At 46.9% G+C, this 16767-nt stretch overlaps 1 protein-coding gene across 7 annotated transcripts in view; it reads left to right on the top strand.

Annotated features, from left to right (window-relative positions):
• LOC308314909 (nuclear receptor coactivator 3-like) overlaps nucleotides 1-16767 on the top strand; it is a 78715-nt gene that overhangs the window by 55169 nt on the left and 6779 nt on the right. For 4 of the 7 annotated variants that reach the window (XM_080762700.1, XM_080762706.1, XM_080762701.1 and 1 more), the window contains exons 8-20: nucleotides 24-110; nucleotides 2617-2757; nucleotides 3477-3624; nucleotides 4263-4849; nucleotides 5515-6767; nucleotides 7531-7663; nucleotides 9945-10103; nucleotides 11235-11468; nucleotides 12056-12161; nucleotides 12630-12801; nucleotides 14300-14623; nucleotides 15104-15214; nucleotides 16044-16299. In XM_080762700.1, the coding sequence (XP_080618826.1) occupies nucleotides 24-110; nucleotides 2617-2757; nucleotides 3477-3624; nucleotides 4263-4849; nucleotides 5515-6767; nucleotides 7531-7663; nucleotides 9945-10103; nucleotides 11235-11468; nucleotides 12056-12161; nucleotides 12630-12801; nucleotides 14300-14623; nucleotides 15104-15214; nucleotides 16044-16299 (3711 nt within the window). The remainder of the gene's footprint in view (nucleotides 1-23; nucleotides 111-2616; nucleotides 2758-3476; nucleotides 3625-4262; nucleotides 4850-5514; nucleotides 6768-7530; nucleotides 7664-9944; nucleotides 10104-11234; nucleotides 11469-12055; nucleotides 12162-12629; nucleotides 12802-14299; nucleotides 14624-15103; nucleotides 15215-16043; nucleotides 16300-16767) is intronic. The other 3 variants (XM_080762703.1, XM_080762704.1, XM_080762705.1) reach the window with 3 other exon arrangements.

A 16767-nucleotide genomic window follows, 5' to 3' on the forward strand; every position in this document is an offset into this window, starting at 1 on the left:
CCCTCCCTCCCTCCCTCTCTCAGACCTCCAGTCGTGCATGATCTGCGTTGCGCGCCGCGTCACCGCCATGGAGAGAACCGAGAGCTTCAACACGAGACACGAGCTCTCAGGTGAGAACCGGCTGCTCGCCTTCAACACTGAGACTCCACGCCATTAATACACGTACCATGGAAACCTCACGTCTTTTTCAAAACTGGTACTTTTCAGGAAACACATACCAGATCTACGAACGCAAGATCGTTTTTTTTTTTTTTCTCTACTTTTACGTGACTCTATAGTACTATTGATTGAATAGTTAATTGAACATGAATGTAAAAACAGCAACAGAGTATACAGTCAAAGACTCTAAGTCTAAAAGGGATAGCAGCAAGTCCTTGCGGTCTTGTTTCCATGTAGGCCCTGTGCAATCAATTTATAGACACGACATGAAGAATAACAACAAAATTCATCAATAACAAAAAAAAAATCTAAATGTAAAACTGTATACAACAGAGTGGGGGAAAAGGAAGGTGCGGGTGGTTTGTTTTGAAAGTGGGCGGTACCAGATCGTTGTTCAAGCTCCCTCTAGTGTTGTGGCAGTGGGTTTTACTCACCTTTTTCAATTGCTTAACTCCGTCTTCTACCCAGAGCCTATTTAGACTAGCAAAATGGGATGGAAGGAGGAGGGTCATGATTGAAGAAGTAGAGTCCCCTGATTTACTCTTTGGATCACCTTTGTAGCCATGCTTTTTCACCTGTCTGCTTGTTAATACAGCCCAGATATGAAATCTCTTCTTTGCTGTAGATTACTGTAGATGTCAACAACTTTAACCTTGAAGTAATTTACTTACTGAGGGAATGTTTGGAACCGAAAATAATGCATTATGTATTACAGATCAGGGGTGCCCACACTTTTTATTTTTTTTTACTTGAGAGCCACTTTCAAAATGACCAGCTCAACTAGATCTACCCACCAAAAAAATATTATCCCATTGCTGAGATTAAGATTTGTTTAAAAATGTACCTGAGGGGTGTTAGCGTGGAATAGCGTCGCTGGCGTTATACATACAGTACAGCAAGACATAAGACAAACGGAATGGGGAGAATGGAATTGGTAGGGTGTTTTTTTTGTTTGTAACTTTGTAATGCTATACTGACCTTTGTGCACAACAATCTTGAAAACAAAGTATTGCATTGTGGGTTTGAGCTGACAAGTCCCCTTAATTCAAGTGTCAAGTCCTATTTAAATTAAATATGTATTTTTAGGACCAGGCCATGCCACCGTCTACCTTTTGGGCACCCCTGACCATATGATGTAGTGAGAGTTTGTTATCGGTATAGGCCAAGTACAGATTTTGGTGAATTCGGTACTGAGAGCCTCCTCGACTCGCATTTTGTTCTCGCCCGAGATCAGGAGTGCAGAGACGTCTGCTTAAAGCAAACATTAAAAGTCCATAGACTTGGCTGCCACATGACGTCACAACAAAAAGCCAGATGTTGGGGGAGCTAGCGGCTGTTTATATAGTACTTGAGTTTTACTTCAGTAAAAGTCAATTCACCTTTAAAATTACTTAATTAAATTAGCTCACACTAAATGTACTTAAAGGGACACTAAAATATATGTTAATGACGTTTAGAAGCTTTAGATCACTTTCCTGGGGGTATTTATGTGTGTAATATGTGGTTTTAGATATTTGAGATTGTAGCAGTGAGCCTGGCGTCTCTGATGTCATGGACACTGGTCTCACTACCTTCCTGGACTACAATTCCCATAATTCTTTGGTGCACTGCTCCTCCTTGTGGATAGGGGGGAGAGCTGTCTTACTGAGACAACATGTAGTCCAGGAAGGAAGTGAGCCCAGTGTCCATGACATCAGAGACACCAGGCTCACTGCTACAATCTAAAATATCTAAAACCACATATTACACACATAAAGACCCCCAGGAAAGTGTTCTAAAGCTTCTAAACGTCATTAACATGTATTTTTTTGCAAAAAGGGTGAAGTGTCCCTTTAAGAAAAGTATCCGGTGTTAAAATGTAGTTAAGTATCAAAACAAAAAGACAAGTGCAATAATTTAAAGTAAAAGTACAAATATCTGGTTTTTCATAGTACAAAGCAACAAAACAGTGAGACAGCAACGGAGAAGAGCACAACTTGACTGCAGTTGGTCCATTACATGCCATCTCCCTCAATTTGTAGCTACTACCTATTTTGAGTGGACTCCAATCACCGAAAAGCACCCTAGACTGAATGTCATGATGCCCTCAACTCAACTAAGTGGTCCTTTAACCCATTATGACCTGAGATCAGATTCACACGAGGTTTCCACTGGACACACACACTGGTCTGATTAGCCCATTCTGACCCGAGATCAGATTCCGAAAATGTCAGTCGTTCTTTGATTTTTCAAAAATAGCAGACCTACAAGCTCGTAGATCTTGAGCTTGTAGATCTGCTTTTTTTCAATAGCTAAAGCATAACATGATGTTGGGTTCCTGCGCAAAATGGGTTAAAGGAGTAGGTCACCCAAAAGAATATTTATTTTCTATCTATAGACTACCGAAGTTCCAAAGACTGTTTGGGATACAGTGCTGCATATGTGGTACTAATCCCTCTGGGTTGGTCCTTCCTCCAGGTAAGCTGATCCAGATCGACCAGAACTCGTTGCGTTCGTCCATGCGTCCAGGCTGGGAGGATCTGCTGAGGAGATGCATCCAGATGTTCCTTCAACACAGCGATGGACAGCCCTGGTCACACAAACGCCACTATCATGAAGGTTGGTTTGGCTGGAGGGAGGCGCATGCATACACACACACACACACACACACACACACACACACACACACACACACACACACACACACACACACACACGCACATGCTTTTGTTTGACCCCGTCGTAAACCCATTTAGGACGGGAACCCCATTTTCAAGACGGGTTCTTGTTGCTATGTACAGTATATAGCAGCATAACATTTTTGTAAAATTGTAATAAATATATGAAGTTTTTCAGAAAACTGAGGTAAGGATTTAGAAGTTAATTAATTGGGTTAACAGCTGGCCCAACCTATCCCCTAACCCTAAAACTATCCGTAAGTAACCCCTCACCTAACACTAAACCTAATCCCTGAATGCCTATAATCCTAAACCTAAACCTGAATCCTTTTTAACCATAAAAAAAAATGGTTGTTCTGGGGACCAGAACAATGTCCTTGTGAGGTATAGGTATCGATTTTAGTTGATTAGCTACAAAGATAATAAATCATTGTGTGTGCACAACACACACGCACACGCACACGCGCACGCAAGCACACACACTCACATGACGCACTCACATTTCAATCCCACGAGTAGCAGTGGCATTGATCTCCATTGTAACCATTTTCATACTGTATCTCAGTGATTGATTGGTGGCCAGTGTACAGTACCGTATGTTGATGTGAAGTGTGTGTGTGTGTGTGTGTGTGTGTGTGTGTGTGTGTGTGTGTGTGTCAGCCTTCCTGCAGGGCCACGCTGAGACCCCGCTGTACCGCTTCTCTCTGTCGGACGGCACGCCGGTCACGGCGCAGACCAAGAGCAAGCTGTACCGCCACCCCATGAGCAACGAGCCGCAAGGCTTCATCTCCACGCACCTGCTGCAGAGGTCACAACCTGCACGCACGCACACGCACGCACGCACGCACACGCACGCACGCACGCACGCACGCACTCACACACACACACACACACACACACACACACACACACACACACAATCGACTTAATTCAAGTTATCCACTTAAGCCATATTTTAAAAAATCACACCCGTGTGATGTGAGGTGCGCTCATCGTACAGCATCATGACGCAACATAATTCTCCATTCATTGTCTATTGGAATTTAACAAAAAATACAGATTTGCTCGTCTACTAAATTGTCCATTCATTATCAATGGGAATGTAATGTTTTGTGTCTACACTATAGCTGAATATAGGAGGGGCTAGCGGCCCTCAAAAGTAGCAACAACAAAAAAAGATTCATTGTAGACGGCTCGTACATCTGCTAATAGTTAAAAAATTGTTTGGATTTAAGACTTGTGAATTGTTTATTGTTTGAATGTTTTTTTTGCCTATGCTCAAAATTACCATGCAATAGCATAGGGAATTTTAATTGGACATTCATGTCAAAACCTGCACTACGTCTGCGCTCTGAGTAACACTGCTTCATTGCACACGTCATTGCCAGCAGAAGTTTGTCTTTTCCTCCAAATCGTAACGCTTGTCTTCCCGTCCTCCTGCTGCAGGGAGCCCAACGGGTACCGCTCTGCGCAGGGCGGAGGAGGCATGATGCCCGGCCCCATGAGGCCGCCGCCCCAGGGCATGGGGGTGCCCAACCCCAACCCCCAGATGACCATGAACCCTGGCGGAGGCATGCAGGGCATGGGTGGCATGGGCGGTGGCATGAACAGGGGCTTTGGCATGAACGAGCAAGCTCACATGGGGCACATGGGAGCCATGTACGGTGGCGGAGGAGGACAAGGAGGAGGAGGAGGAGGTGGAGGAGGAGGAGGAGGTGGAGGAGGGCCAGGGGGACCAGGAGGTGGCATGGGTCACCGCATGATGCAGATGAACCAGATGAATCAGATGGGACACATGAACCAGATGAACCAGATGGGGCCCATGGGTGCCATGAACCACCCGGCCATGCAGCAGCAGCAGCAGCAGCAGCACCCACAGCAGCCCCCGTTCCAGAGCGCCGGGGGCTTTGGGCTCGGCGGCATGAGCAGCCCCTCTGGGAGCCCCCGCATGGGCGGACCCCAGCAGGGGCTCTTGATGTCACCCCGCAACCGAGGGAGCCCCAAGATGGGAGCCAGCCAGTTCTCACCGGGAGGTATGTATACCGCCCCAAATGTGTCTCTGTCGTAGAGGTCTTCGGCGTCACGGGTCTGTGCAAACCGAACAGACACAAAGGTGTGATGCGTGATGATTAAGCTGACGCACTGTGGCATCCGACTATGACTTCATGGAATCAATACTATGCACTTCAAGGGAAAAGGCCCGCTCTACTCAGACAGTTTTATATAGTTTCAGGTGTGTGCTGCTGGGTGCAGATTCCAAATGAACATTTTTTGACACTGACGAAGGCCTGCGCGCCAAAGCACGTTTGTCTGTCTGGTATGACTGCTGCTGCGGAGCACTATCTTAATGAATAAAGACTCTTACTCGACTGGAAGTGCGGATTAAATTCTTTATCAATACTATATGCAATCATGGATTCCTTCTTCATTGAGGTGAAAACATGGAATTTGATTTCATTGCCTCTTGCTGTAGGCTGCTACGACATTTTTAATAGCAATGCTAACGATTATAGGTTTGTCAGGTCGGTTCTGAAAAAACCAATCGGAACCAATGGGATCTCAGAACTAATTTCACAGGTCCATTAGGGTCTGGGTCTGTCATTTTGGACCCGTGAAGAGCTCTACTCTGTTGTGTACAGAACGTGTGTATTTATTGATTGTGTGTGTGTGTGTGTGTGTGTGCGTGCGTGCATTCTAGGTCTTCACTCTCCCATGAGTGGCCTTGGCCCTGGCGGAGGGGGCGGGGCCTGTAACACCACCTTCTCCAGCAGCTCCCTGAACGCCCTGCAGGCCATCAGCGAGGGCGTGGGGAGCTCCCTGCCCTCCACCCTCACCTCGCCGTCCCCCGTGCACAAGCCCGACAGCTCCCCCAGCGTGCACTCCTCCTCCTCCGGGCCCCAGCCTGCCGGCGGCGCTCAACCCACCAAACAGGGCCAGGACGGCTCCAAGAGCCCCGTAGGAGGAGGAGGAGGAGGAGGAGGAGGAGGCCTAGGGCCTCCCGGACCCGGCGACCACCACCACCCCCTGCACCAGCAGCACCACCACCACCACCACCACCACCACCACCAGCAGCAACAGCAGCAGCAACAGCAGCATAAGCATCCCCAGGCGGAGAGCGCCGCGGAGCGACCAGACAGCCAGGCCGCTGCGCCGGGCAAAGAGTCTACGGAGGGAGGAGGAGGAGGAGGAGGAGGTGGCGGCGAGGTGGGCGCGGCGAGCTCCGCCTCCGATCCCCCGAACCGGAGGTTGCCGGACAGCAAGGGCCACAAGAAACTGCTGCAGCTGCTGACCTCGCCGACCGAGGAGCTGCAGGGAATGACCAGCGGCCCGGCCGGGCCTCCCGCTCCGCCGCCACCGTCCGTTGGCGGCGGCGGTGGCCCCCCCGACAGCAAGGACCCCGCCGGGGGCATGACCAGCCCCTCGTCCACCGGCGTCTCCTCCTCCTCCTCCTCGGCCTCCTCGGCCTCCGCCAATCAGGGCGGGGCGCCGGGGCCGGGGGGCGTGTCCTCCGCGGCGATGTCCTCGGCCCAGTACACCGCCTCGCTGCAGGAGAAGCACAAGATCCTCCACAAGCTGCTGCAGAACGGCAACACGCCCGACGAGGTGGCCAAGATCACGGCCGAGGCCACCGGGAAGGTCACGCTGCAGGCCTCCCAGGAGGGAGGGGAGGCGGGGGGAGGCGGCGGGGGCGGCCCCGGGCCGGGGCCCGCGGGGGTCCTGGAGCCCAAGCAGGAGCAGCATAGCCCCAAGAAGGAGAAGACCCACGCCCTGCTCCACTACCTCCTCAACAAGGACGACTCCAAAGAGCCGGTGGACGTCAAGCCTAAGGCCGAGGAGCTGGAGGGGAAGGGGCCCCCGGGGGCCCCGTGCGGCCCTCCGCGGAGTGGCCCCGGATCTGGACCCACATCGGAACATCCTGAGAGCAAGATCAAGTCAGAGCCACCTGATGAGGCGAGACCACACTCTTTTTATTATTATTATTATTGTTGTATAATGTATACCAGGGGTGACCACACTTTTTTTATTATTATTATTATTATTGTATAATGTATACCAGGGGTGACCACACTTTTTGACTTGAGAGCTACTTTCAAAATAACCAGCTCAACAAGATCTACCCACAAAGAATATATTGATATGTTATCCCATTGCTGAAAAGACAAACGCACTTGGAATGGTGCGTTTGGGGAAAATTTAATTTTTGAATATAACTTGGTGGTACTGACATTTGTGCGCGACACTCTTGAAAACAAAGTATTGCATTGTGGGTTTGAGCTTAATTCAAGTGGCAGATAATATAATGTAATATATTTAAATAGGGGCATGTCCTGACTGCCCAATTCCAGGTCCAGAGGCGACCGTGCTTTTTCAGTGTCAAATATGGAGGAAGTGGTTAAAAGGCCATATTAAAATGTTCTTCTGCGGACCCCCTGGTACCCCCAAAGAACCCATGGGGTCCCCAGACCCCACTTTGAGAACCAATGCCTTACTGCTCTAGACAGTCGGTGTGTGAATGAGTCAAATGATGAATCATTGCTTAAAGTGCTTTGAAAAGGTGCTCAAATAAACGTGATTAAAATGTGTTTAAATAATCACTGATTCTAATTAGTGACTAATCACTGAGGCTGTGTACTATGAAGCTTGTTGTAAAGTGAATTGTGTTCACGTTCATGTTTGACTGTGTCCTTTTCTCACTTCTGCCTCTTTTTAACAGCTGGACAACTTGGAGTCTATCTTAGGAGGTCTGAGGGGCTCCGGGTCCGAGTTCTACCCCGACCCGGCCGTAGGCGGGGCAGCAAGCGACGCAGGAAGCAAGCCCCAGGGTTGCGGCGATGACAATATGCAGGGTAAGCAGCGGTGTTAATTTCGACGACTAAAACCGTGACGAAAAATGTTCGTCGACCACCTTTTTTTCACTGACGAAAACTAAATAAAAAAGACGCTATGATGACTAAAACTAAGGTCTCCTTCACACCAGGGTGTTATATTACTACGAATCCTGCTGCGTATTGTCAGAAGGTGCGATTTGATTGGCAGGTGTGAAGGCTCATTCGAATTCTGGTGCGCATCAAACAATCGCATTCTAGTTAGCCCAAAAAAACACTTCCAATCGCACCTGACTTCACTCCACAGGTGTGAATGCAATCTGCATCAAATAAAGGAAATGAAGCAAACAATGGGAATGAGGAGTAAACACAGCTGGAGACGGAGAAGCACACACACACACACACACACACACACACACACACACACACACACACACACGACACGTCCAGTCCCCGGTGCGTCGGCGACACACTGAATCCTCGTTACCCTCATTTTACGTCCTAACTATTACTCAAAGTATATTTTTAACACCATAGATTTCACTGTGTAGTGTATGAATTGAACACATTGATAAAGTTTCTCGCTGCGGTTTCTTCCTGCGGTTAACTGCGTAGTGTGAGCGCAAACACAGCAAATAAAGTAGATCAGGTCAGGTTGTGGCCTCCTGGTGGCGCTATAACTAGATAAAGTGCCCCTTGGGTCACAGGTCTCCACCAGGTCAGGTTGTGGCCTCCTGGTGGCGCTATAACAGGCCAATGTGAAAAGGGTGGGATATATTCCTCAGCCTAGTAGGAAAGTCTGTGAAAGATTTCACGTAAATTGCAAGCTGTGTTCATGATTTGAGGCTTTTTGTTCAAAACGGGCCAATCCTGCAAACTTTGAAAGCCAATGTTAGCCAATTAGGATGGAATATGAAATATCGGACAGATCCTTCTTGAGCACATGACTATAGAGATACTGTGTAACGATTTGCGGGGTTTTTGGACAGAATCTGGAGGAGTAATATCAAAATGTGTTTTACAAACGTCGGCCTCCTGGTGGTGCTACAACAGGCCGTTCTGAAAAATCTGCAGAGGTTCATCGTTGGCATCCAGGGAGTGTGTGTGCAAAATTTGGCATCGACCGGGTTAGCGGTGCCGGAGATTAGCTGGTAACAGATGGACAGACGGATGCTAGGGTTGGGGTTAGGGTTAGGGTTAACCCTAACACACACACACACACACACATAGACGCAGACGGAGTGCAAAACATACTCTCTCCCCATGCCTTTGGCCTGGTGGAGACAAAAATGCAAGAATGATGCCACTTTATCCCCCAATCGCATCGAGTCTACCGAAGTAGAGGTGAGAATGCGACCTTAGACTAGATGTATTGACAATTTTGTCAACAAATAAAAACTAGACAAAAATGTTAGGGAGGGACTAGTGGAGAAGAGATTCAGTAGTCAAGTCATTTGACCCTGCAGTTGACCCTGACGAAGGCCCATTCAGGCCGAAATGGTCGTGTTTTAACCCTTGTATTTTAAATCTAATGAAATAAAGGATTTTTCTACTTCAACTGCACAGAGCTGCCTAGGCTTGGATCCTCTCATTGATCTTTACTCAAAGGTATAGAACCTTTAAAGAACATGCTGTATTATTGAAACCCTCTCCAAAGGGCACCTGTCTGCAGTTTTCTACATAAAGGACCCACGATGCGCTTCTTCTTTTCCCTTTTCTGACAAGTCATTTTATGTTTGGTTGCGCTCTGAAAATAGCTAGATCTAAAACGAAATGAAATTGTATAGTTGTAGTTCAACTGATAATACTTATCAAAGGCTAGGCTTCTCAGAGGATAAACAGGAACATGATTGCATTGAATTGCATGTGGCATTGTAAGAATACGTAATGTTTTTTTACTCCAATGTGAGACCCGTTCTGAAGAGGAATACTCTAGCTTTGTACATTTCATTACTTTTTTGGATATAGCAGATTTGGAAGTTCAGAAGGAACTATTCCCTGCTCCAATGAAACATTTAAAATGTGAGTTAGAGGTTGTACAATGAATCCAATATTGTCATAATCTGGAGAAGAATCTTGCAGACCGATTACTGTCTTTCGGGTGGGTTAAAGCATTTCAAAAAAACGCATTTAAAAAGAAACTGCCCATGAGATTTGCGTTGGACCTGCGGGATCTCAATCCCAATGCAGGGCTCTACTCTCAGACTCAAGGCACATATACAGTATCCCACTGTTACATTACGTTTTTTTAAGGGGGCTGTTTAAAAGCATGTGAATGAAGATGTTTTTCTTCTTTGTACAGGGAGTCCTGGGATGGCTCCAGGGCCACGTGGACCCTTCCAGAGGGCCATGTCCGTGGATGGGAAACCTATGGGTGGACCTGGAGGAGTGGGGAGACGCCCCATGCTCATCAAGCAGGAGAATGTGATGGGCGGCCCGGACGGCTACCCGGGAAACATGGGTCGGTGTTATTAATTAACTAGTAGTGTCGTGTCGGTCATGAACGAGGGTTGTTGTTTGGTCCGACATACTAACAGTCCTACAGTCATGAGTTCGACACCCTACCCAAAACCCAACCCTAAACCTAACCTCACAGGAAGCCACGGGTAAATTTTAACCTGCCACTGGTTAATTAGTTGTAACCTGGCCACGGGTTAGTTGTAATTGGCCATGCATGTCGGGAGCGACGGCGTTATCGGACTAATGCCTGTCGGACTGTTAGTATGTTTTGCAAACGTATGCACCCCAATGAACAAACGGGTCAAATGAACCAGTTATTTTTGGTCAACAAAATGAACTAGGTTACTTCTGTGAACGATGTTCAGTCCATTCAGTTGCAAATGTGAGGCGGTGAAAGACTGTTCGCCATTTCTCTTTCCTCATTCTGCACGAGCAACAACAACCGACCGTCACATCAAGCTAGGGCATAGCTTGAAGTGACGGTCAGCCTGGCTCGGCCAATAGATTTTCAAGGTGCTGTACGTCACGTTGTGTTCCGCTGTTGAGTCTGTGAGCGACTGAACGTGACCGACTTGACTCGAGTGACACTACTTTTGCAGGGGAAGATCCCCAGTTTCTTGGAGTACTAATTAAATGAACGATATGAACAGATATTTTTACTGAACGACCATGAATGATTCGGTTCACTGAAATGAACGATAGTTCCCATCACTACTAGGTTTTTATTACTAATTTTAATTTAATTCTCTCACTCATTGAACATATTTATACCACATCCATGTATGTTATTCTCAGGCAGTGGGAAACTTCACTCTCTTGGGGTGGCATTTTGTAAACATTGCCACCATTTGAATGTGGTATAATCTTATTCTGTGCTCTTTTCAGCACAAACCCACAGTTCCCCAGCCTTTATCCTTGAATATATACCATTTATCGTTCAGATCAGATCATCTGTTAAAACAAACCCACACTGACTGATCTACTCCCAATGAAGTGTGTTTATGTTCTACCAAAATTACTTATCAACTTCTAATCACGGGGTCCATCATGACAAGGTACTGTAACTGTCATTGTGCTTCAACACAATGTCCTTATTGACCACATTTGTCCTTTTTTGTTTTGGTCTCTCCAGGAGGACCAATGAACAGGTCCATGGTTCCCCAGAGGTCCCCAATGGGAGGGTCAGTGGAGTGGGGGATGCCCCGCTCCAGTGCCAGTCCCGTGGGCTCGGCGGGCCACCCCTCCATGGTCCGTCCCGGCATGGACTACAGCAACACCAAGGGCATGATGGGAGGTCCCATGGTCAGCCGCTCCAGCAGTGTGCCTGGCTCCAGGTCCATGCTGCAGCAGCAGCTCATGGATATGGGTACGTCTAGGGCTGGAAGATACCACAATGTAGAAATACTCTGTTACAAGTCAAAGTCTGGTATTCCGAATTTACTGTACTTAGTAGTAAAAGTACAAAAGTACCAGAAGTAAAAGTATTCATTACGCAGAATGAATGTCCCATTTCCAGTTTTATTGTATTAAAACGTTTGAAAATAGCAGATCTACGAGCTTGTAGATTGGGAAACATAGAGTGTAAGTGGTTAATGTATGTTTAGTAATAAAAATCATTAGTAATCATTAGTAATTAATAATCAAACATTTTGATCTACAAACTCACAGCATTTTGTGAGCTTGAATGTGAGACAATTTGAATGAAAAAAGGCCTAAAAACTCATTTTAACCATGATAGATTGAAAACACCCATCCTTGGTTCTAGCGACTGATACTGTATGGCCTGATACTGTCCTGTCCTGTTATTTCCGAAGTTTATTTTATTTGAAAGTGAAATATCCCTTTTAAACTAGAAAAAGACAACACAATATTACAATCACAGACATTATCTAGGCTTTTATTAAGATATATTGTCAATATATTATCCTTAATTGCGTTGTGTTATGTATTCAGGTGGTTCAGGGGACATGGGTATGGGCATGAGCCCATTCAGCCAGCAGGGCCAACCCAGCCAGTCTCCATCCTGGCCAGATAACGTGATGGGCATGGACGGAAACAGGTCAGTGATGCACTACCTACTTATTTAGATCCTGGTTTACTTCTTACGCCAATTACTTTGTTGTTACTTTGTGCTGTAGTTACTGTGCAGTGTGCACTCGTATTTCTTTTTTTTAGCCCTCTCAATTCTTCGACCACTTACTTTGTCATTTGTTGAATATGGTTCCTAGCCTTTATATGTTCCTTAATATCGTTTCAGCTTGTCACTCCGAAAAACTGACACATATGTTGAGCAATGTCTCGCTGACGCTGACTAGACAGTGTTTTAGAGTAGCTGATCATGCGTGGTCGGTTAGTGTGAATGCAGCAGTCTGACCTTGTACTTTGGAGGAAAGCATATCTGCTAAATGGCTAAATTGTAAAATTGTAATTGGAGCCAAACTGAGACAATTTTGCAGTTGGCGCTAACGCTGTGTGTTTGTGTGTTTGTGTGTGTGTGTGTGTGCGTGTGCGTGTGTGCGCGTTTCAGACGTCAGTTTAATAACCCCCTGGATGAACTCCTGGTGCCGCCCACCACCAGCGAGGGCCAGAGCGATGAGCGGGCGCTACTGGACCAGCTGGACTCTCTGCTGAACAACACAGACGGCATCGCTCTGGAGGAGATCGACCGAGCCCTGGGCATCCCTGACCTCGTCAGCCAGGTGAGCAGGACATAGACTCCAGAGTAAAAAATATAGCATTGTATCGATATTGTGAGCCCAATATCGTGTCTCGTAATGTGACACTCCACAGCGTTTCCCAAAATGTGGGCCGTGAGGATAAATACAACTTATAGTGCGCTTGACCTCGATTTGGCGACTAATCGATCGAGTGAGTCTTAGTCGACTACCAATCTAAATTTTTATATATATATATATATATATATATATATTTTTTTTTTTTTTTTTTTTTGCATGATTCAACTTAGAGATTGGCCTAATTTGTTATATTAATTAACAAATAGTTTGATTTATTGGGAGAAATCAAGCAAGTATAATTATGCTAAACATATGTGTTAGGCACAGCTCAAATGGAATGATTCTCTATTCAATTCTTTATGTTATGCAATCAGACCTATCAGACTGATTAGCCTGTCAATCTCATCAATGCAAGTAGTTTCCTAATAGTCGATTATTAGTCAGTTATAGTCGACTAATAGACAACATTTGGCGAATCATAGTCTGTCTACTATGCATACTAGTTGGGGACAACCATAACTTATAGTATACTAGGTTAGTTCCATTGATCCATGACAGAGCACAATCAATTGATTGAATTTGATCATTAATATGAACGTGCACATGGGCCACCCATCTGACCACTGTGTTAAATGGTCAGACGGGTAGTCTAGTCTATGAACCACTGGATGTACCAAGTGCACTTTGTTCCACCTCATTCGCGATCCTGCAAGTAATCCAATCATGGAAAAGTGACTTCTGACCAAAATATGCATTAAATGTTTTGCTTATGAGCCATGGTGCGCGAGCCGTTCTCCGCTGTTAAGAGAGATGGAGGAACCCTGAGAAAAAAGACATTTACAGAGCTGACGAATAGGAAATTAATCAACCAGATGGATATGTACGAAGAACCTCATCCTCATTCTCATTCCTCATTCCTCATTCTCATTCCTTATTCATCTTCACAGGTGTCAGTGGTTCAGGAGTTAAAGAGTGACCCCGGTTCGATCCTCGGCACCTCCAGGCTTTGTGTCGCCTGGTTAAGTGTCCCCGGGGCAAGACATTTCACCCTTAACGGCTCCCCTGTGTGCTCCCACGGAGCAGGCCCCACACTGCTGGGTCAAATGCAGTGAATTCATTCTCCTCTCTGGGATCATAGATATTTAAAACAAAAATGGATGCCTCATTGGCCGCTGCAGTTCATTAAAGCGATGTGTATCGACACGAGGGCGGAAGTGCGGAAGGCACCCTACGCCACGCTGCCACTCAAGTGACTGCTGGCCAATCACAGCACGTCTTTTCCGGGACGTCAGACCCGAACGTCCGCTCTGTGACGCACGCGGAAGCTTCTGTGAAGCACTAGTCTCGCGTTGTCCGACTGTTTCCTCTCGCAATAGTTGTCTGGCTGCGCGATACTAGTAAAGCACCAAGCACTTTCTATGTCTATGTCTGGGATCACTGAATTCTCTTTCTCTCCTCTCAGAGCCAAGGAGAGCAGCAGATGGATCCCTTCCCGGGCCAGGACCCCTCCATGGTCCTGGACCAGAAGCCTCTGTATGGGCAGGGGTACCCCGGCCCCCCGAGCATGGCTATGCAGTCGGCGTACGGAGGGAACCCCATGCAGGGCCAGCCCCAGCAGGGCAGCTTTGGGCCCATGCTGTCCCAAATGGGCCAGGGGGGCAGCTTCCCTGGTATGGGCGGGATGGGAGGCATGGGGCACCCCCGTGCCAACATGATGAGACCCCGGATGATGAGCGCCAACAAGCCCATGAGGCTCCAGCTGCAGCAGAGGCTTCAGGGCCAGCAGGTACTGGTTTCATTCATTTGGATTCCACATGAATGGATTCCACAGAGACCTACTTCTGCTATTTAGATACAACTCTGATTATTCTTTTTACCGGTAGTTGAGCCTCTTGTAGAGCATTTTAGTTTTTCTAGCTTTAAATATGCCATTTACACTCTCTACCAATTAGGAGTGGGACAGAGGCTTTTTAAGCCCAAACCACACCAATGGGTCGCCATGCAACTCCTTGCAACCAAACTGTTTGCGAGTAGACGCATGTAGACGCATGTACTGTAGTTGCAAGCAACCATTGAGTTGAACCAATTGAATCACTTGAATCACCATGCGCCGACATGCAACCAGATATATATCACACTGCTGGGACGAATGCTAAAACCGTTTCGTTGTGTCTCGCCCCATTGGTGTGGTTTGGCCTTTAGACATGTAATGAATATAATCTGTTGTGCTTCCGGCTTATGTTGATTATTGCCTCTGCTTCCTCAGTTCATGAGTCAGACGCGGCAGGGCATGGCCATGAAGATGGAGAACCCTGGAGGAGGCCAGCCTGGCATGAGGCCGGGCATGCAGCCTGGCATGGGAGGACAGGTAGGACAGGTACATGACAAACACCTGTACACACACACACACACACTCAAACTCACACATACTCATTGTCCATGAATATTCATCAAATTCAAACTGAGCTTTGGACAGAGAAGGCCTGTCTATTTTCTGCACACTCAGCTTGTAAAGGCCTGCACAAGGAACTTAACAACATGAACTCTTACTTACGTATTCTGGGGAGAACAATCTGCAAAAATAGCAGTTTGTGACCAACTGCTTTCAAGGTTTCATCAAACAACCTGAACTTTGAACATGTGAAGCCTTTGAGCTGCAATGTAAAACAGGAAAAACAGTGACATCTACTGGCAAATCCCATTGTCATATATGGGATTTGCTGGCTCTTACATCACACTCCACAGGAAAATCAGAGCACTTGTTTGAGCCAGAAAACCCCAGGCCACAGAAAATGTACTGAATGTTAAAAGTTCAGGTTTTTTGGGTGCAATTGAGCTCAGGAAAAAAATTATAATAATTTCAAAAACTTAATTTTTTACGTCACAATCCCTTTTAAATAACTTTAATGACATTGTCAAGCATTTGGTGTCCTACATACACAACACCGGAGTAACCACCACCTCCAACCACTGCAGATGTTCCAGTTGTATTGTGTTAACATAAATAGCATTTCACTCATTGGAATAAGTCCCAGAGTTGTAGCTTTATATAGACTTTAAGCTCAAGTGGGACTAATCTGGAAATGTTAGTGGTAAAATCTGAAAGAAAACACAGACACACATACAGTACACACTTGAACTTCAACAGCCTGTTTTCACCTAGAAACCTCCCTTGTGATCTTGTGTCCCTCCTCCTCCCCGTCCAGCAGCCGGGCTTCCTGAACGCCCAGATGATGGCGCAGCGCAGCAGAGAGATGGTCACCATGCAGATGAGGAGGCAGAGGATGATGATGCTCATGCAGCAGCAGCAGCAGCAGCAGCAGGCCGCGGCAGCCGCCGCCGCGGTGGGAGGCTTCAGCCCGCCGCCGAACGTCACGGCCCCCGGTGGCATGGACAACGCCATGGGAGGCCCCAACATGGGCCAACCTGGCCCCCAGCAGTTTGGCTATGGAGGAAGCTATGGTGAGGTTCTTGGGTCTTTTTTTCTTTTTTTCTTTTAATCTGCCAATTCCCCCCTATTATTGCTTACCTCTACTGGATTTGTCTTGGGGAGGGTGTGGACCAGTGATTCTAAACTGTTTCGATTTCAAGGTGGACCCACATTCATCCCCGGCTTAATTCACAGGCTTTAAGGGCTGCAGCGCTGGGCACCAAGCTCTGTCCACGAATGAAATATGTGCTATTGCAAGTAACGGCAGCAATTATTCTTCCTAGGGCTGCTGAAAGCGCTAAAACGTTGCCCAAAATGCGTCTGCAGCACCTGTCACCCCATCTCACCCTGCTGAGATGAAAGCTTTCCACAGCACAGTGCTTATTTGGGTATTTTCGACGAATGTTCGCCACTCAGAATAGGGGCGCTAGGTTTCATGTGGTTAACTGTGTTGAACTTGGATGAGGCAGGAACAGTGGCATTGGAGAGCAAGCTTGCTT

This window comes from Protomyctophum bolini (assembly GCF_963924005.1).
Source record: "Protomyctophum bolini genome assembly, chromosome: 5".
Taxonomy (NCBI): domain Eukaryota; kingdom Metazoa; phylum Chordata; class Actinopteri; order Myctophiformes; family Myctophidae; genus Protomyctophum; species Protomyctophum bolini.